Genomic DNA, 20,179 nt, shown 5'->3' with positions numbered 1-20,179 from the left:
CTGCCCAATCCCAACCCCTGCCCAGACATGCCTCCTTCTAGATTGGGGAGGTCCCAAGCACCCCAATCTGCCTTGGGAGGGTGCCCCCCTGTGAGTGGCCTCTGCTCCATCCCCAGAAGTGGAGGTCCCAGCAGCAGTGTTACCACAGCAGTCGGAGAAGTCCTGGGCACCAGGGGCCTTGGGCTCAGGCACAGACCGGCCCAGGCCAAGGTCGCTGGGGGCAAGTGTGCAGGCAGGCACTTCCTGCTTGAGTTCCCGGATGGCGTGGTTGGGGAGTGTGGTGCTGTACAGGAAACTGGCCAAGGAGGATGAGGTGGCAGTGGGAGGCAGGTCCTGGGGTGGCACCTTGGGGGTCTGGCTGTGCAGGCTGCACTCCCGTGACCCCTTGGGTATCAGGGAGACACCATTCAGCTCTACCAGGGCTTTCGAGTCCCGCCCGCCATCCTCGAGCGGCCTGAGTGAAGGAGAGGACACAAGACAGCTTCGTAAACCTGTCCCACGTGCAGTTTCTTCCTCCACAGCTCCCCACCCCGCCCCTCCGCAGAACACAACAGCCCTGTAAGGTGGGCAGGACAGGAGCTGGGCCCCCGTCCTACAGGTGGGGATGACATGCCCAGGGCCGCCAAGGACCCTGGCCCTGGGCCCCTGCCCTAGTCCACTGCTCATGAGCCATCAGATGCAGTCGCCGGTCCCCCATGCCCTGGGTACCCTCCCCTTCCAGGCTGTGTCTGCTGCCGAAGTGCCTTCCAGAGACGGTCTCAGCAGTAAGACCTCAGCTGCCGACCTGGCTGCCCGCCACTTAGTACCACCCAGCCCAGCCTCAACAGCCCCATCTCCCTCCAGTCCCTAACTAACCCCTGATGTAGAACCCCAGCAAGCACACGACATGGCCACGCTTTTTCACAGGCCATTCCTGACACCTGGAATGCCACTGTCGCTTTTTTTTCCCAAGCCATGTCTCTTCCAGTCTCTTTGCAACACCGAAGTCCCCTGGGAAGACTACCACAGCTAAGCAGCCTGGCTTGGATCCTGCTCTCTGGGCTTTGGCCTTCCGTCCACCATCAGATTGGGGGCTTTGACAACCACGGTCCCCATGGGTGTGTCAAGCGCCCTCCCCTCTGGAGGGCAAGTAGCCATGGAGTGGCAGCAGGCCGCCTCCTGGCCCAGCTCTACGGGAGCTCCAGCCACGGCCCTCGCCCGGCCCTAGGCAGCCGCCTCACTCACCTCTTGAGCTTGAAGCGGATGCGGTGGCTGTGCTCCAGGATGGCCATGAGGGCCTTGGGGTCATACTCGGCCGGCCTGCGGAAGGCCAGGCCCTCAGGCAGCCCCTGCACGGCCAGCAGCCCCGGCTCCCTGAGCAGCCGCTCGTAGGGCAGCGGCACCACGCTGGCCCTTCCCAGGGCCTCACCTGTGGGGGGTCGAGGAGGGGGCCTGGGATGAGACGGCAGTCAGGCTGGGGTTGGGGCTGGGCGCGCCCCAGAGCTGGGCAATGTGGAGTGACCCCCCCCTTCCTGGGCATGGGGCTCCCCCAGTCTTGTAACTGAAGACTTCACAGTTACTGCAGAGTAACCACCCACAGGCTGGGCGGGGACAGCGGACAAGGCCCCACCGTCTGCATCGGAGGGCCAGGGGCTCCCCCATCCAGAAGATTCCCTGCTTCCCTCATGAGCCACTGCCCTCACTCCTCAGAGCACCTGCGTGGAGGGAAGCCAGGGCTACAGCAGGGGCCTGGGGCAGGAGAGGAGGAGGATTAGGGGGTGAAAGAGAGAAAAGAGACACAAAAGGGGGGTGTGTATGAGACCCCCTGAAAGCACAAAGCTGCAGGCAGGAAGGGAGAGGAGGCAAGAGGGAGAGGAGGTGGAGAGGAACAAAGAGAGGGAAGTCCAAAAAAGAGGGGAGAGGAAGAGTTGGGAGCAGGGGGTGAGGGGTGGGACAGAGAAGGGGATACGGGCTGGGGACTGGGGGATGGCTGAGGGGCCTGGGCTCTGGGACATCTGTTTTCGCCTTCCGGAGCCAGAAAGAGGCCTATCGCCAATCAGCCACCTCCGATCCTGCCCAAAGTGGGCAAGGGGGGGCCAGGGCAGGATGAGTAGAGGAATGGGGGGCTCTGGGCATGAGCCCTCCCTGCAGCTGACGAAAGTGTCCACTGCAGCACAGACAACCATGTATGGCAAGTCCTCCCATGCCACAAAGGCCAGCATGCCCCACCTTGGGCCTCTGGGGCCCTGGTCCTGCTGGGCCTCCTCCTCCTGACATCAAGTTTTTTCTCAGACTTTTGACCACAGAACTAAAGACTGCTGCAGGAAAAGGAATAAAGCAAGTCAGAAATAAATGAGATGGGACCCGGAGGGACCTGTCTAAGGTCACCTGGGGAGTGCGAAGACCACACTCGGGCCCCAAGATTCTGCAACATGACACTTCCCAAGGGAGGCCAGGTCTCTTCTCCTCCCCCTACAGGAATGACTCAGCTGACCAGTCAATCTTCACTCAGCCACTCAACAAACACCCTCTGAGCATCTGCTGTTGCTGGACCCTGAACTGCAGGCTGGGGACAGCCAGGAAGGGCAGACGTAGCCCCTGATCCTGGAGAGCACCTGGGCCAGTGAGGGACAGAGCACTGTAGGTGCCAGAGGGGCCCTAACCCAGCAGGAGGGGGCTTCCCGGAGCTGAGCCTCAGAGCATGATGCAGGTGTCCACCAGACAGGGAAGGGCTGTCCCAGAAGACGCAGCAGTGATAAGGCAAGGAGGTGTGAAAGGAGCCAGGGTGTGCCGGGAACAGGAAGTGGCTCCAGAAGGCAGGTGAGTGCGGCCCCTGCAGCTGAGCAGGAGACACAGCTGGAGAGGGGGACAGGATGGGTGTGGTGGGCCCCGATGCTATACTGAGGGCAATGGGGAATCCCCAAAAACCATGGAGGGAAGACCTTCGTGGTCAGCCCTGTGCTCTGGGAGGATGCCCTTGGTCACAGGGCAAGTGGGGTGGCATGGAAGTGGTCTGGAAGTGGAGAGACCATGGAAAGCGCAGGGCCATTTCTAGGTGACAGATGGCAGTGACCTGAGTAAGGGCAGGGGCAGTGGGGAGGGGGCGGAATATCCACACCTGGGGCTGCAGAGATGAGGGGGGATGGGCAGGCAATGCCCGCATGCCCTGGGGTCCAGATCTGCCCAGGGCCCATGGTGGGGCAGGAGGAGCCTCCTTCATTGGGCAGGGACTGGGGGTTCCACCCACCCTGGGGGCCCCAAATGGAATGAGGAAGGATCTTACTATAAAGAACATCAAACACCTCCTCTACCATCTTCCGTAGAAGGTACACGTCCGAGCCATGTTCCAAGGAGGACCGTGGGATGCTCCGGCTGCCACCCTCACCCCGCTGCACCTTCTTGGGGTGCTCTGCCTCTGGATCCTTCCACGGGGGCCCTCCTGTGGGACATAGAGCATGCGGGGTCACAATGAACACCGGTCTCACCACCTGCTGGTGTCTCTGCCCTGTGCTGAGCCCTGCAGCCTGGCACCCAACTTGGTGTGTAAGTGAATGAACAAATGGAGAATTAATGAGTAAGTGAGCCCTGCCCAACAGCCCAGATGAGGGCCGGAGCTGGTTGTCATCTCAGAGCTCCCAGTGCCCAGCACAGGGCCTGGGTCCCATCCCCGGTCACCTCTAACCTGCTGTGTGACCTCGGGCAAATCCCTACCCTCTCTGAGCCTCAGTCTGTGGGCATGCTCACAGGAGATCAGCTGGCCTGGCTCAGAACTAGGATTCGACGAATGTCTGTTCCATCCACCCCTCTCTGTGATCCTACACTACCGCTCTCCATCTTAATCAATCTAGGTCCCAGTGTTCTGCTCTGCCGAAGGGGGAGATACAGGGACCCCACCAGGAGGCCAAGGGCTACAAAGAGGCAGGTTCAAGCCAGGCTGGACCAGTGTGGGGACCTGGGAGTGTCAGTGAGTCCTTGGGGAACGAGCTAGGAGTTGCATCGGAAAGGGGATGAGAGGAGGGCCCTGTGGCTCCCTCTAGCTTGGAGCTTGCTTTCCTCTGGGATCTGCAAAGCTTGAAATAAACCAGCTGAGTTCCTGGTGCTATAAATAGTGGCTCTGCCTGGTTCTGGGAAGCCAGATGCACCTGCCCTGGGCCGCAGCCTGGGGGCAGTTGGTGAAGAACAGGCTCCTGTCACTGCCCACCCTACCCCGGCCCAGCCCCCTACCCTGACCTTGGAGAAGGTATGGGCTGAGGGCTCAGTGGATGGGGAAGCGGCTCAACCCTGTAATGATATGCTCTTCCCTGAAACGGTTGATCCTGGGGCCTGGCCGGGGTGTGATGTGAATACTAATAATAGTAACTGACAACAACAGCTGCTGTTTGTTGGGTGTGAGTCGAGAGCCAGGCATTGTTCTAAGCGCTTGCCACGTATGTGTTCAGTTAACCCTCAGGCTCCCCCACCCCCTCATGCCCTCCCCTTTCACAGATGAGCATGTTGAGGCCCAGCAGGTAGCAGGTGGCACAGCCAGGATGTGGACCTGAGCAGTCTGACTTACCATACGCTATACCTCACGCTATACCACGGTTTTAGAGTCCAAAGTCATGGTCTCTAATACCTGCTTGGATATTGACCTTTGGTGCTGGGAACTAGACCCTGACCATACAGGGTCCCTACTAGTGTCCAGGTCCGTGAAGCTGACCTCCTCCGGAGGCATGATGACTTGGATGGAGATTTAGGGCACAGGGTGCTGGTGCAATGTGGGGTCAACTGTGGCACAGTGGTGGGGTGTGAAGTGTGTGGTGATGAGGCCTGGGTTGAGAGCAGGTGAACCTGGAGGCTGGCAAGGTGTCTGCCTGGCAGAGGAGAGTAGCCAGCACCTTCCAGGTGGGGAGCTGCAGAGGGCAGGACAGAGTGGTGGGGAAAGACATGCAGGACTGGGGACTGGCGGTTCAGTGCAGTGCAGTGGGGCTGAGCACAAGGGGCCCAGAGGATAAATGCAGAGGCAGGGGCTGGGCTCTGAGGAGTCCTGAAGGCCCAGGTCATGGTGAGGAATTGGGGGCTGCAGAAGGGCCCTCTGCCTCAGGGCTCCTGGCTCACAGCTGAAGTGTGGTCTTTTCAGAGAGTGACCAGGACCCCCTGGTGGTGCCCCTGGAGGTAGCCTGTTTGGGACTTCTCCAATCTTGAAGGGGTGTAGCAGAAAGAGTGTAGGGTTCTGAACCAGAGACCTGGCCTGGAGCCTGCCCCCATCACTTGCCAGCTGTGTGTCTTTGGGGAGGCACAGTTTCTTATCTGCAAACCGGTGGCGACTGTTTCATGAGCCTGCCGGGACCTAGCACACAGGCTGGCCTGAAGTGCTGTTTATCCCAACATCACCACGACTCACGTTTATGAGCACTTCCTACTAGCCTGTGCTCAGTGCTAGACCTGTACTCAGTCACTGTGTACCCATGAACCTCCATGGGACAGCTCCAAGATGATGATGACTCTAACAGCCCCTGTGCCTAACCCCTAGGGTCAATGTCAGGATAAGTGAGCTAATGCTGGAAGGAATGTCAAACACAGCAGGCATTCCACAATCTCAGGTGAGCAGGTGCATTTGGTCCCTGTACTCAGGGATGCACAGTCAAGAGGAAGACCTGTGCGACACTGGGCCTCAATGTCCCCATCTATAAATGAGCAGATGTAGGTGGCTCTGGCCTGGCCCAGGGTTCATGCAGCCAGTCTCTATCAACCAAGGATCAATAGAGTTCTCCATCTGAACCATTCCAGGAAAACCTGTGGCCACCCCAGTAACGCCAGGTTGGGAAGCTCAAACAGCCCACTCCTGTCCAGCTCATCCCCCGCACGGGCTACACTGGCTGGGCAAGGCTGGGGACCCAGAGATGGGCCAGAGCCCCTGGCTCAGGGGACGGCAGCCCCGGTCCTCTGCAGTGGTGGGGTACTCACGGCAGAACTTGAGGAAGTCTGACTGCAGCTCCTTCCGTGCATTCAGGAACATTCTCCCCTTCTCGGTGCCCACCACGAAGGCACTCTCATCGTGCACGGCGACGCAGGCCACTTCGGCGTTCAGCTTGGACAGTGCTGAGCACTATGCGGAGAGCGGGGTGTGTGAGCAGGAGGGCCCCTCTGCTCCAGAACACCTCCCGTGCCATTTCTGGGGTGGAGTATGAGCTTGTAGCTGCCTGAGACCCCACCGGCAGCTCCAGGGAGAGGCGGCCCCGCCTCTGCTCCTGGTCTTGGAATCTGCAGTGGTGATGAACGCGAGACCCTCCAGAGACTGGCCATGGGGGGTAAAGGAGGACAAATGCCATCTGCTCCTCCATCCAAGGTCCTCCTTGCTCTGGAGTGGGCTTCCTGCCTTAGCCCCAGCCCCAGGAACAATCCTGTCCTGGGCTCTCCCTAAGTCCTGGATGAGGAGAAGGTGGGATGAGCCCCCGAAGAGCCAGGGCTCAGACAGATTAGGGCTCAATCCCACCTCGGCCACCTCCTGCTGTAGGACTTGGGCAAGTCACACCACTCTCTGGGCTCCAGTTTCCACATCTGTAGAACTGGGGATGAGCAGCCCAGCTCCCAGGGTTTAATGGACTTGGCGGTGGGGATTCGATGAGGACTCGCCGGAAGGAAAGAAATCTCTAAACTGGGACATCCTGTGTAGGTATATGAGCAAACTGGTCATTTTTTCAGCCCTAGAGTTGAGGTTGGCAGCCCCACTGCACAGATGCCCTAACAGAAAAAAAGACCACCAGCATCTCAGGTCGCTGATCTGCCTCAACAGGAAAACCCTGCCTGTAAAGCTGGTGTCGTGCAGGTGGCACTGATAAAAGCTGGTTTCTATCTGAGTCAGGTAGCACTAGCTGATAGTTGTAAAGTCTGGCTTCTAATCACAGTTCTGTGCTATGTGACCTAGGACAGGTTCCTCAACCTCTCTGGGCCATAATCTTGCCTCTTGTGCCAGCCCCAGCCCTGGGTCATTCTGGTGAGAAAGCTGGGGTCACTCCTGGTGGCATGCAGCCAGTAAGTAGGGCTGTCCCCCAGGGCCTCAGGGTCTCCCATGGTGGTGTTCATTTCCTGCTCTAAGATGGAAACAAAACCTTCTGTTCCCTTTCCGCAGGGCACCACTGGAGGACATTAACAAGAATGAAACAAATAGTCAGGTTTTTCCAACAAAGGCGTGGCCCTCAGAGCTGGAGAACTCCTTCAGGGCGTGGTCATTCCTCAGCTGTAAGAGTGGAGGCCACAGCAGGGAATCGACTCACCTAAAAGCTCATGGAGAACAGGGTGGTGAGGAACCTTGGGGAAGCAGACCTGAGACTTGGGGGCGGGGTGAGGGATGCACCTCACTTTAGCTCTGCACCTCCTACAGGCCCCCAAGGACCTTGGTTCACAGCCCTGGAGGATGATGGACTGCAGTGTTGCCCACGCAGAAACTCTTAAAAGGCCCAGGGACCAGGGAGCCTGTCTTATTCATGCCACCAGGAAAGCTACAGGGTCATCAGCTCCGCTAAGGAGGCTCTGAAACACACTCTAGACCAGCACTGCCTGACGGAACTTTCCGTGATGATGGGCATGTTCTGTTTCTACACTGTCCAATGCTGTGGCCACTAGCCACCTCTGGCTACGAGCACCGGAATGAGACTGGTGCAACTGAACAGCTGAATTGTGCATTTTGTTTCCTTTTAATTAAATAAAAGTTAAATGCAAATAGCCACATGTGGCTAGTGGACATGGCGTTGGCCATCACTGCCTGCAGCAGCCACTCCTCCACAACCAGCTGACAGCACTGCAGGATACAGGGCTGAGCTCCCGGGCCCTCTCCTCACAAAGGCCACTCTGCACAGGGGAGGGTCACCATGGAGAGAGAGCCGGCACCCAGCCAGCTTCCCCACCTCTGGCCCAAATCCCCACTACGCAGTCCTGAGCCACCTACAATAGGAACAGCCTGAAGCAGGGCCTTTGCCCTTGGGGAACTGTACACTCTGCACCTGGAAGTCCACTTATGTATTTTTATTTTTATCTTTTGGCACTGGCTGGTACAAGGATCAAACCCTGGACCTTGGTGTTATCAGCACCACGCTCTCATCAACTAAGCTCACCAGCCCGTCCTGGAAGTCTACTTTAAAAACTGGTCATGCTGTGTGACTTTAGGCAAAGTATTCCCGTCTCTGAGCTCCAACTTCATTATCCTAAAAGGCAGGGGTGCAGATAACAGCCAAACAGATTTTTTTTTAACATTTGCCTACTCTCCATCACAGAACTCTCTTCAAGGAAAAGGCCTGAGGAACAAGACATTATTATTTCATCTGGGATAAATGGCCACAGGCCTAGGTATGTAGGCAACGGTGCCAGAGGAGTGATTTATGCAGCCCTGTTTCTCTCTCCCAGCCCCAAGATGCAGCTATAACTTGTGCTGTAACATTAGAGATTACAGCTTTCTAATGAATCGCTGTCACACATTATCCTCTAGGTAACCTGCTAGGAGGGAGAGATCTGTGGTTCATCCCATGGACGGGATGTGAAAGGCAAGAGGTGACCATATGAGGACAAAGGGTGACAGGATAAGGGGATAAGAGCCAGAGCCAGCGTTTACTCCAGAGCTAGATTTTTATGCACCTGATTTCACTTAAGTCCGCTGCCCTTGACGTAGGCATCATGGCCCTTTTTGCAGATGGGGACGCTGAGGCTCAGGTCAGTGAAAGCTCCTGGCCTACGTGGCCAAGATAGGGCTTGAGCTCCGACGTCTCCCTGCAAAGACGGCTGTCCCACCCTCCTCCTGGCTGGGCAGGCACTCACCATGGAATCTAAGGCAGACACGAGGCTGGTGATGATCTCGTCTTTGCGGGAGAAGGCAGAGTTCCAGCGGTCAGGCCCGCAGCCGTTGGCGGAGATGTCACAGCGCTTCCCCAGCAAGGCCATGGTCGCCTGGAGGAAGGGAAAAGGCAGTGGGCACGAGGCACAGGGCATGGCACATGTGGTGGCCAGCCACCCTCACCCACCTGGTCCCCGGACTTCCCAGGCAGGATGAATCAGGGCTGTCCTTCCCTCTGCCCAAGGGCCTTATATGCACGATGGAATCGGAGCCTTCACGGGCCTGGACACACAGGGACTTGCATACAGGCCTGCACAGGTGTGGGCACACACAAATGGTAGGATAACTGAGGGGCATGCTCCATGGCACATCCCCCCAAGCCGGGACCACTACCACGACCAGTCTGCAGGGCAGGCCCCAACTTCCAACTCTTCCATGCATGCAGCTCTGGCCACGGCCCTCTCTTGCTCACACACCCTCTGTGGCTCCCTACTGCCCACATTCACTCTTGTCTCCTCTGCCTGGTATTCTAGTTTCCTGGTCTGGACTCCTGGCCCTCACCCCGACCCCCCGCCACGCCTATGTTCCTAGTACTATAAGCTTCACTGCCCCCCAAACATGCCAACGCCCTGCACGTTTCCCCAGCCTTCACAGGCTCAGTCTCCTGCCGCAAGTGCACTTCCTGACCCTACCAATTCCCTGCTCAACTTTAACTGTGGCACCTGCTGGGAAGGCGCTCCATTGCCCCACCTCCTGCACCCCTGACCCCCAGCCCAGCTGGGTCAGGCACCCTCACTGGCCTCCACGTGCCTTAGAGCCCCTCTGTCCCAGCTCTGTATCCAGCCACATGCTCCCACAGGCAAGGCCACCGCCCTGAGGCCTCTGAGCCTCAGTCTATTTCCTGGCTGTGGGGCTCAGCCTCAGAGATACAGAAAGATACTGAAGGGCAGAGATCACTTCACCTCAGACTGGGGGTTCCCCACGGCAGGACCTTGTCCCGTCATAATGGGGCTCCTGGAGGGCAGAGCTGCGTGCTCCCCTCACTGGGGACTCCTTAGACCAGGTCCTCCTGTCCTGGCTCTCCCGGCACAGCACAGGCTTGCTCCCCCTACACCACCCAGCCTGACCAAGGTGCCCACTGGATGCAAAGATCAGCCTCCCTCGGTTCAGGTCTGGAGGGCCCACCCTCAGCCAGCCCCAGTGCCAGCACCTGCCTCACCAAGCCAAGCAAAGGAGAGGGCAGAGACCAGAGGCAGGGACACTCCCTGCATGGCCCCTGGCTGGGTGTTAGTGGCCAGTTCAGGGGAGCGAGCAAGGAGCAGGGCTGCAGGTATTGGAAGGAGCCGTGAATCCTGCCCTCTGTCTGCTACCTGCAGGCAGGAGTCTCTGCATGCAGCTGGGGTCGGGGTGGAAAAGCACCAGGCAGGAGGACTGTGGGGCCTGGCACCTTAAAGGACACCAAGCCTGGGGTGTCTTGTGCCACCACGGCTGACCACACAGACTGTTAACTCTTCCAGAGCAGGAACTGGGTCTGCCCTCCAGGGCCCAGCTCAGTGTCCAATGTGCATGACAGACCAGGGTGTGTGGGTCCCATCCCGACCACAGACCACAGCCTCTCAGCAGGTCATGAAGCCAATGCCACTGAACAGAAGATGTCAGAGTGGTTCTCGGACTCCAGCAACAGAAACATGCAAAGGAATTAGGGATCTGCTGGAGCTTGGCTCTGGCCTCATTCGGGCCTAAATCTGCTCTTTGGCTGTAGATAAATATTGATTTTAACAACTGGCCAGTCAGCATTTGGCCAAAATGTGTATTGGGTTCACTTTCAAATGTTTATAAAATGTATTTCTTCTCCCAGGTTACAGTTTTATAAAAGTTTGAAATCCACAGTATTAAGGGATGCTGAGGGTATGAAAGTTTATGGATGGGACATGTAACGGACCAAGAGGCAGCCAGTGGCCAAGGCCAGGGACGCCCCACCTGAGGGTCTGCTTTGTGACCAGGCTCCACAAAGGCCCCAGTTGAGAGGTCTGTCCGCCTGGAAGCTTGAAGGCTTCCCCTCCCGGCCAGTCCCTTGAGCCATTCCCAGAAAGGCCCTAGACTGCCAGCCTCCCGGCTACTAAGGCCCAAATCGAATCAGAGCAGAGCAGAAGGCACCAGCCAGTGCTCCAGCCCTGGCCTCCCAGCAGCCCCAGACGGCAGCCAGCTCCTTCCGGCAAAGGTCCTAATCCATTTAGGAAGGAGCTGGAGACACAGAGAGGGACAGAGAGAGGGAAGGGGGCTGGGCAGTGGGCCACCCCCTGACGCCTTGTGCCAGCCATCATCTGGGCTCTCAGGACCCTCTGTCCTGAGCTGGAGCTCAGGTGGGTGCACATGGGGAGCAGAGGGGTGGACTGTGCCCAGCGTGGGGGCGAGGGCAGGTTCCACAATGAGGGTGCAAGAATGCCAGGTGGGAGCCAAGGTGAGACCTAGACCCAGGTTGGCTAAGAGCGCAGCAGGTGAGTCACGTAAACCCTGAGTTTTCTCATTTGTAAAGCGGCTGGTTCTAAACAGAAAATGAAGGTGGAGGGAAAGCATGCAATAAAAAGGAAAAACAATACAGAACAGAGAACATAAAGTATGATAGGCAGCTCACCATGAAGCAAGTGCCTAAGAATAAACAGGAGAAAAGTCCCCAGGAGGAGGGGACAGTGAGAACCAAGGCCCCAGCCTGAGTAATCGTGCCCCAAGGACAGAGAACATGAGAGCTGGGTGAGGGGCCGGGAGAGGCTAGAGGTGGCACCAGGAGAGGACATGAGAAGTGATGTCAACTGCGGTGGCATCAGGACGAGTGATGGGTGCTGTCTCCTGGCCTGGGGCACCAGGAGCCAGGAAGCCTTCAGTGCTGAGGACTTCCAGCTGCCCCTGGTTCCTGGGTGGGCAAGGCCTGCAGGGGCTGAGAGAGTTCCCTTCCTGCTCAAACTCTACCCCGTGGCTGCCAGGGCACCACACGCCTGCCTCGCCTCCCACCTCCCGGCCACGCCTCCTCCTGGCACTGACCACTAACAGCTGGAGGGCCCGGGCACTCAGTCCTGGGTCCTCTCACCTTCCTGTCCAGGCGCCTCCCAGGCTGCAACCTCCTCCAGTCCCCTGGTTGTACATATTTACATGCTGGGGTCTGTATGCTCCAATTTCCATCTCTAACGTCCTCCACTTCTCCCCTTCGATGTCTAATAAACAACTGGAATGGAACACGGCCCCATGTTTCCCACTCGGATCTGTGCCTCTTCCAACACCTGCTCAGATGCTCAGGCTGAAAACCAAGGCATCATCAGGCCTGATTCCTTTCTCCTTCCCTCTATCAGAGAGTCCTGCTGGCCCAGCTCCAAAATGCACCCATATCTCTCTAAGTCTTGCCACCTGGACAAGCCCCATCCACCGTCCTCACCGGCCTCTCTGCCCATTCCCTTGTCCCCACAGCCCCTCCTCCAAATGTCAGCCAGAGGGACCTTGTTAAACATAAATCTCATGCTGCTCTCCTGCTTAGAAGCTTCTGACGATGTCCCACTGCACATACACGGAAAAGCAACGCTTCTCTCTGTGTGGGGCTGTGTGATCTGGGACCTATCGGCCCTCTGCCCTCTGCCCTGGGCTCCAGCCATGCTGCCCTCTCTGTGTTTGAGTTCCTCCCATATGGGAGACTTTTCCAGGCCTAGGTCTTCCTCCCAATACCTCCTTCAGGGCCTGGGCCAACCCACAGCTCCCCAGACTGCCTGGCCAAACCAGCAGCTGCCCCCTGCCCCCACATTCGCTACACAGCTCCCTCTTTTATTTTCTCCACGGAACCAGCTGCCATCTGTGGTGACTAGTTCATGTGCCTCTCGCCTGATTTCTCCAACTGGAACGTGGGCTCCACGTGGCCACAGGCTGTGCCTGCAGGGTTTGCCGCATGCCCACTGCCCACAACACCCGCTCGGGTTTTCATAGGCACTCAACAAACATTTGGGGAATTAACAAGTGTTCAAGTCGGCCAGTGCGGGTGGGAACTGGGATGTTCACACACTATAAGCAGAGTGTCTGACAACTTTTGACGTGCCCAGCTCTCAAAAAAAAAGAAGCAACATGGAGATTACAACTCTGGATGTGTTTGCATCATGAAGGAGGGACAGTCTGGGGTATGGAAAGTGATGGAAAATCAATATGCCAGTGTCCTAATGCTCTGGGTAGCCCCAGTGAGGGAGGCTGCTCATTCAGACAGGTGTCCTTCAAAGTGCAGCCCCAGGACCTGCAGTGTTGGCATCAGCTGGGTACTTGTCAGAAATATCCAGATGGCCGGCCCGGTGGCGCACTGCTACAGTGCGCCGCTTGGGAAGTGTGGCGGCGCTCCCGCCGAGGGTTCGGATCCCACATACAGACCGGCCACTCACTGGCTGAGCGAGGTGCGGGGGCAACACTGAGGGTTGCGATCCTGTTGCCGGTCCCGGTCCGGTAGGGGCGCGACACTGAGGGTTGCGATCCGATGCCGGTCACGAAAAAAGACAAAAAAGGAAAAAAAAAAAAAAAAAAAAGAAATGTCCAGATGGAGCAGCACGTTATGGGTTACTGTCCTTGCTACACCATCACTCTATTTTAGAGACATGGAAGGGACTTGCCCAAGGCCCCCTCCATTGTGCAGTGGGAACGAGGTCTGTCTGTCTCCAAGCCTCTCCTTCCTGTCAACAGGCAGCAGCAGGACTGTGCTCCCTCAGCTGGCCAGGACACAGGGAACAGAAAGACCAGCCGATCAAACGCAGAACTGACATGCAGCCAGGGTTACCAACTCACCCTGCGTTGCCCGGGACTTTCCTGGGTTTAGCACAAAAGCCCCTGAGTCCCAGACAACCCAGAATGGTTGGTCGCCCCATGGCACAGGGACCCATAGGACCAGAAGCCCAAATGCCTCTCAGCAGCCGCGAATGCGGACAGACACAAACAAGGAAGATAAATGTCTATCCTTGGGTCCAAAAAAAATCAACCTCACTTAATAAGGTGAGAGATGGTACTGGGGGCTACTGGGAGAAGGGGGAGGCCCAAGGACAAGGCAGGGCTGCTTTGTCCAGGGACACAAAGGTGGGGAAAGGAAGCACTGTCTTGATGTCTCTGAAGGTCAAGCAGGAGCCTGTTTTGTGAAGCCCCCAAAGGCAGAGCTGGAACAGAGGAGGGAAGTCAGTTGGGAGGATCCTGGGTTCCATTCCTAGCTGCGGATGATCTGCCACGTGACACCTGCCCCACCGCTCAGCATCCTGACCCTGCTCTGCCTACCTGTGAAGCAAGGCCAGCAGGTGGCACAGCTGTTGCCAACACTGGCTGGTCCAATCCCCAGGGTCCTAGGCCCCACCTCTGAGAAACTCTGCAGGGACAGGTCCCTGGGCAGTAGGGCCCCGGACCCTGTATTAAATTCCCAGGGGTTTCTGACACACAGCCAGGCACATAGCTGGGATGACTCCAGCTTCCGAGAAGCTCGGCTTTTCCTGCCACCACTGCCCACCCCCTCCCCAGCCAGGGATTCCTTGCCCAGACAGTGACAGCTTTGCTGGCTGCCTGCAGCTGGAGGCCAGCCTGGTTCCTGAGATTAGCTGCACTCCGGGCCAGCTGAGAGGTCAGAAGGGGTGTCCTTGTGCCTGTCCTTTCCACTGCCCATGGCCTGGACGTCTGAGGAAACAGGTGCCCCCTCTGGCAGGCACCAACCTCCCCCAGAGAAGCACAGCCAGGCAGGAGAAGAGAAACCAAGACCTGGAGGCAGGACGTTCTTGATCAAAGTGAGTGACAGAGTCAGGGTGAGGCTCAGGGCATCTCACACAACCCATTCTCTTTGCTCCTCTGGGGGCATGACTCCCAACTCAGAGGAATGAGGCTAAGGATGGTGACAGGCCAGCTGGTGGCCAAACGGACTCCTGGACTGGCCACACTCCTGGCTGGAGGCAAGCAGAGAGGAACTGAGGGAGGGCTTGAGTAGCCGGGGGTGGAAGCCCGTGGACTCGGAGCCACACAGATGACACCCATGGGGGCCCTGAGCCGGGAAAGCAAACACCGAGGCAGCGTGGCTCAGCCCACTGGAGGGGAGAGAGGGAAGGAGTCACACGGCAGTCTCCTAAGTGCTGGGGACCAACAAGGACCCTGATATGTGCCTAATTCTCTCAAGCACTGTCATGCTACACAGGAGGAATTCTTGCCCCAAAGGCCCCAGAACCAGGATGTGGCAAAGCCAGGACATAAGCCCAGATCACACTCATTAATCCGGGTTCCTTTCACCCCTGATGCAGCCTTCCAGCCCCTTCCCTCGAGAATGCCACTGATCAGCAGGCTCGGCCCTGCTCTGCATGACCTCAGCAGGCCAGAGGCCTGCACTCTGCTTCCCTGACTGTGGGGCCCAGGGGCGGAGGCAGCCCCAGCAGGTCTGTTTCTTCTTCCCGGGTGGAGCCCCAGGCTGTGGCTGGACAGGTGCCTTTTCTGCTGGGAGCCCAGACCCCAGCCTTTCTTTCCCCCTCGAGTGTCCCCAGAGCTTCAGAAAAGTATGAGTTTAAAGAAGCAGGAGTGTGAACAAGCATCTGTGTGTCAGAGCGTGAGAATGTGATGGGCTGTGTATGTGAGAGTGACAGAGCGCACACAAGGGACGGGAGGAAGGGGACAGACACACACAGAAGAAGGACAGCCACTGGCCAGACGACACCGAGAGGCCTGGCCCACCAGGCTGGGGAGAGTCACTTGTTCCCACTAGCTTGGGGCTGAACCAAAGAAATGAATGTCACCAGCTCTCTTACAACAGCACATCTGTCATTCCACCAAATTCTCAGAAAACCACCACAAGGTGGTTCTTTTAACCCACTTTCCATCGGAGGCGAGGGCACAGGAGGTGAGGCACTCTGCTCAGGGTCGCTGGCACAGAGTGAGCCCAGGCCCTCCTCCCACGCGCCAGCACGTCCAGGTCCTGCGGCCCATCAGTGGGGGGCTCCCAGACCTTCCTCAGCCCCCTCTAGTGACACTTTCATTTGCTCCCTCCTTTCACACAAACTTGTAAACCCTGAGATTATCAGCTGCCCTGCTAGGCCACACTGGGATGGGACAGAGAGGACACCTCCACCTGGCCATCAGCTGGGTCACAGTCCCAGGCACTGAGGAAGCAGAGGAGCCAGGCCGTGACAGCTCAGCAAAAGCTAGGGGACTTGCACACGTTGGCAGGAGTGTAAGATGGTGCAGGCATTTGTGGAAAACGGTACGGTGGTTCCTTAAAAATTAAAAATAGAAGTACTATATGATCTAGCAATTCCACTTCTGAGTATATACCCCAAAGAATTGAAAGCAGGGTCTTGAAGAGATGCTGGCACATGCTCACAGCAGCACCACTCCCAACAGCCAAAACACGGGAGCAACCCAGGGGTCCACTGATGGCCAAACAGATGAAACACGGTGCATCCATACAATGAAGAGTTGTTCATCCTTAAAGAGGAAGGAAATCCTGACACGTGCCACACCGACGAATCTTGAGGACATTATGCTAAGTAAAACAAGCCAGTTACAGAAAGACAAATACTGCATGATTCCATTTACAGGAGATTCTTAGAGGAGTCAAAATAATAGAGACGGAAAGTAGACTGGTGGTCGCCAGGGGCTGGGAAAGGGAGGATGGGTACTGTTGTTCAAGGGGATGGAGTTTCCATTTTATAAGACGAAGAGATCTGGAGATGATGGTGGCGCTGGTTGCACAAGATAAATGTGTTTAATGCCACTGACCTGTAGGCAAACAGGTTGTGCTCACTGAGCGTCCACTCTGGAGTGTCAATCCTAAGAGGAGGGTGGACACTCGGTGGCCTTTGCTGGAGTGGGCAAGAGGGGGGGAGAAAGAGGGAGGGGACGCCTGACAAACACATCTCTGCCCCAGAGGCGAGTATGAACACGAGCCTCCCAACACACACCCCATACACCCTCACAAACATGCACACGCAGCACACACACCCCCAGCACAAGTCCTCCCGGGACCCGTGCCAGCGCAGTCCCTCCAAGCGCAGTGAGGACACACACCGATAAGGCAGCCAGTCCAGCCCCAGGCGTGCTGGGACACAGCGATGATGAGCAGGACAGAAGCCCAGCCCACAAGGTGCTAGCATCTTTCCAGGAGGCAGGCCCCACAGGAAGCTGACCTTGTCCTCACTCAGCACCCTATAGCCCAGCCCACAGGCCCCTGCCCACGCCCTGCCCTCTTGCAGGGGCCTCAGCTCCTGCTGTGCCTTCTGTAAGAGACACCCCCTGCCCCCTGGCTGGAGCCTTCTAAGCGGGTGCTGGGCAGGTCAACGCCTCCTGCCCTGACCCGAGGCTGCTCTGCTGCCCCTTGGCTGGGCTCCCACAGCCCCTTCTTCCCTCCTTCCCAAGGACGTGGAGTATCTGTGCCCCCATGAGACCACCAGCTCCTGGAGGATGGCCTGATTTCTTTAACCTGCGTGTCCCTGGGTCTGCCAAGCACTGGCCTGGCAAGGCCTCTGAGGGGAAGGGCTGTTTGTGCAGTTTTGAAAGAATTAGGAGACACGGAGAAAGGTGGGCGGCGAGTAGTGGGTGCTTGGACAGAGGGGACAGCTTGGGCAAAGGCACTAGGGCCTGAGCGAGCACAATGAGGCGTGGGGTCCGCAGTGTGGCTGGGAAGGGAGCTACAGCAGATGGCTGGAGCACTTTCAGCACAGACTATGCTCATGTCCTGGGACTGTCCAGTGGCAGATGCTTTGCGCTTTGTCCCAACCTCAGCCCCAGAGCCTGGGCCTGTGCTTCAGGGGGCCCCGCTCTGGCTTTCCTCCAACAGACGAGCAGTCTACAAGCCTGAGGGGACACAGCTACCTGGAGCCTGCATGCCCCCGTCTACAACATCTTCTGGGTGCTGAGACCCCTGGAATCCACCTGACAAACAAATCTCCATTCTGGGGTCCTGGGAGGGCCTCTTCTCTGGTCTGTCTTCCTGCGGTGGTTTTAAACATGACAGCAAATTCTTTGACACCTCCCCCATCAAGTGGTGACATCTAATTCCCCTCCTCTTGAATATGAGCCTTAATGACTCCCTTCTAAGCAGCGCAGCACACTGGAAGTACCACCACGTGACCTCCACAGCCAGTCCCAAAAGGCGCTGGGCTCCCTTCCCCAGCTTTTGACACTCCCTGAGATACTTGCCAGTGGACTCTGAGCTGACATCTAACAAGTCCGGCTACTGTGACGCCACTGTGCCAGACAGGCCGAGAGGACCTAGAGATGCCCAAAGAGCCCAGCTAAACATTTCCCTGCCCAGGCACCAGCCAGTGAGTGAGCAAGTCTTGAACGTGACCCCAACCCTGGCCACCTTTGGACCACAACTGCGGGACAGACTTTAGGTGACACCCATCCAGCTGAGCCCAGTTGACCCCAAAACTGTGAGAGAATAAAGTAAGAAATGGCTTGACACTGCTTAGTTTGAGGCTATTTGTTATGTAGTCAGAGACGACACTAAGGGCAGCCCAGGCAGACGCTGGTGTACCCCCTGGGGCAGTTGTTTGGGAAGGTGGACAGAGCTTGGACATACAGGTTGGGGTATCCACACACATGTGTACAAGGTCCCCCCAGTGTGGGATGGGGCTGAGGTCTTCAGTTTGCCCTCCTTTTCCTCACTGGCACATTGCAAGAGCCTGCCTATAAGACCAGCTACTCAAATTTGCCTTGAGGGACTTGTGGTAGGCTCAAAAATGACCCCCAAAAGACAGTCATGTCCTAATCCCTGGAGCCCGTAAATGTTACCTTACACGGAAATGCCACTTTTGCAGATCTGATTAAACGCAGAATCTTGAGATGGGGAGATTATCCTGGATTATCCAGTGGGCCCTAAATGCTATCACAGGCATCCGTATAAGAAGAGGGCGGGGGAGATTGGACGTTCCTGTAGAAGAGAAGCGAGTGGCAGTGAGGCAGAAGGAGATCTGGAGACGCTGGCATCGAAGACCGGAGCGATGCAGCCACAAGCCAAAAAGTGCCGGCCGCTGCCAGACGCTTGGAGAGGGAGGGACAAACTCTCCCCTACAGCCTCCGGAGGAATGTGGCCCTGTTTCCACCTTGATTTTGGCCCAGTGGTAATGGTTTTGAATTTGACCTCAAGAACTGGGAATATAAATTTCTGCTGTTTTATGGCACCAAGTTCATGGTCCTTGTTAGGGCAGCCTCAGGAAGCGGATAAAGGGCCTGTCGCTGCCCACACCTCACCTCACAGTACTAGTCCATGTCCTCAGCCCCCTGGACACTCAGTCCTGGTTCAGACCTCTGCAAGGCTCAGGCCTGGATTTGCTGGAAAGATATCCAATCCCTTCCCCACTGGAAACCCCAGAGGCACCACTGGAAAGAGCTGGATTTTTCTGGACACAGTGAAGCGCCTTTGACCAAGACTCACTGCCCTATGGACCAGCTGGGGCATTGGAGCTGATGGACAAAAATACCCCCAACTATGCAAAAGGTTAAGGCAAGTGCACATGCCACCCAAACCCAGCCCCGTGCCACCCATGGCCACGTACTTGTGTTTCTCAAAAAAGGAGCTTGAGGGAACAAACAGAAAGAAATCTCTCCCCTCCTGGAGAGGGTGGGGAGCCATAATCTTTCCTCCCCAGCAGCTCCACCTCCCCAGTGCACACTCCATCTCCTGTCCAGGGGATCCCCAGTGAGGATGGAATTGCCTGGGACCCTCCCCATTGTCCACCCATCACTGTAGCTGGGGGAATACCACAGGCCACAGCCCTGCCTTCTACTCCTGTCTCTCAGGCCAGGCTCCGGGCTGTGCAGCTAGAGGGGGTCTTCCACCTGACTGCAGTGCACTGGAAGGCAGTCTGCAATGTGATCAAGACAGCTGAGTCCTAATCCTGGCTCTGATCCCTAGTCCTTTCCCTCCTCCCTGCTAACAGAGTCCCCCCATGTGTCCTGGTATCTAAGGGCAGGTGCTTGGGGCAAGTGGGCCCTCCCATGCCCTGGGGCAAATCGTGGTGGTTCCCTAAGGCTCAGATCAGGGCACTCCCATTCCCTTAGCTGGGACTGGTGTAAGGAGAAGCATGAAACCCAATTCTGGCCACTGAGATAGGAGGGATTTCTAGGAACGTTGTCCTTGCTCTTAGAAAGAGACTGAAACAAGGGATGTCCTTGCAACATCCCTTGTGCTTGTGACACCCCCGACCATGATCACAAGAGGAATCAGCCCAGGAGGTGACACCGTCACAGAGGATGGCAGAGCGAACCCATGGAAACACCTTTCCCTTCCTGACCCTGGATCTGCCACCTCCAGGCTTCGGGTTGGACAATCAAAAGCCACTTGTGGTGGAGGTTTCTTTCACAGGCAGATAAAGCAGCCTACATAAGTCAGTCTTTACCAGTTGTAAAGCCACCCGTTTG

At 57.1% G+C, this 20,179-nt stretch overlaps 1 protein-coding gene across 1 annotated transcript in view; it reads right to left on the bottom strand.

Moving 5' to 3' along the window:
- Window positions 1-8,892, bottom strand: part of GTF2IRD1 (GTF2I repeat domain containing 1) — a 71,131-nt gene extending 62,239 nt beyond the window's left edge. Inside the window, exons 1-5 of the mRNA XM_008570783.1 lie at window positions 8,770-8,892; window positions 5,926-6,067; window positions 3,263-3,418; window positions 1,225-1,408; window positions 144-454 (exon numbers count right to left, since the gene is read on the bottom strand). Of these exons, the coding sequence (XP_008569005.1) occupies window positions 144-454; window positions 1,225-1,408; window positions 3,263-3,418; window positions 5,926-6,067; window positions 8,770-8,892 (916 nt within the window). The remainder of the gene's footprint in view (window positions 1-143; window positions 455-1,224; window positions 1,409-3,262; window positions 3,419-5,925; window positions 6,068-8,769) is intronic.
- Window positions 8,893-20,179: the final 11,287 nt, after the last annotated feature.

The sequence above is a fragment of the Galeopterus variegatus genome, unplaced genomic scaffold (genome assembly GCF_000696425.1).
Source record: "Galeopterus variegatus unplaced genomic scaffold, G_variegatus-3.0.2 Scaffold631, whole genome shotgun sequence".
Taxonomy (NCBI): domain Eukaryota; kingdom Metazoa; phylum Chordata; class Mammalia; order Dermoptera; family Cynocephalidae; genus Galeopterus; species Galeopterus variegatus.
Note: the sequence above shows the minus strand (reverse complement) of the source record. Positions and strands in the feature narration are given on the sequence as shown.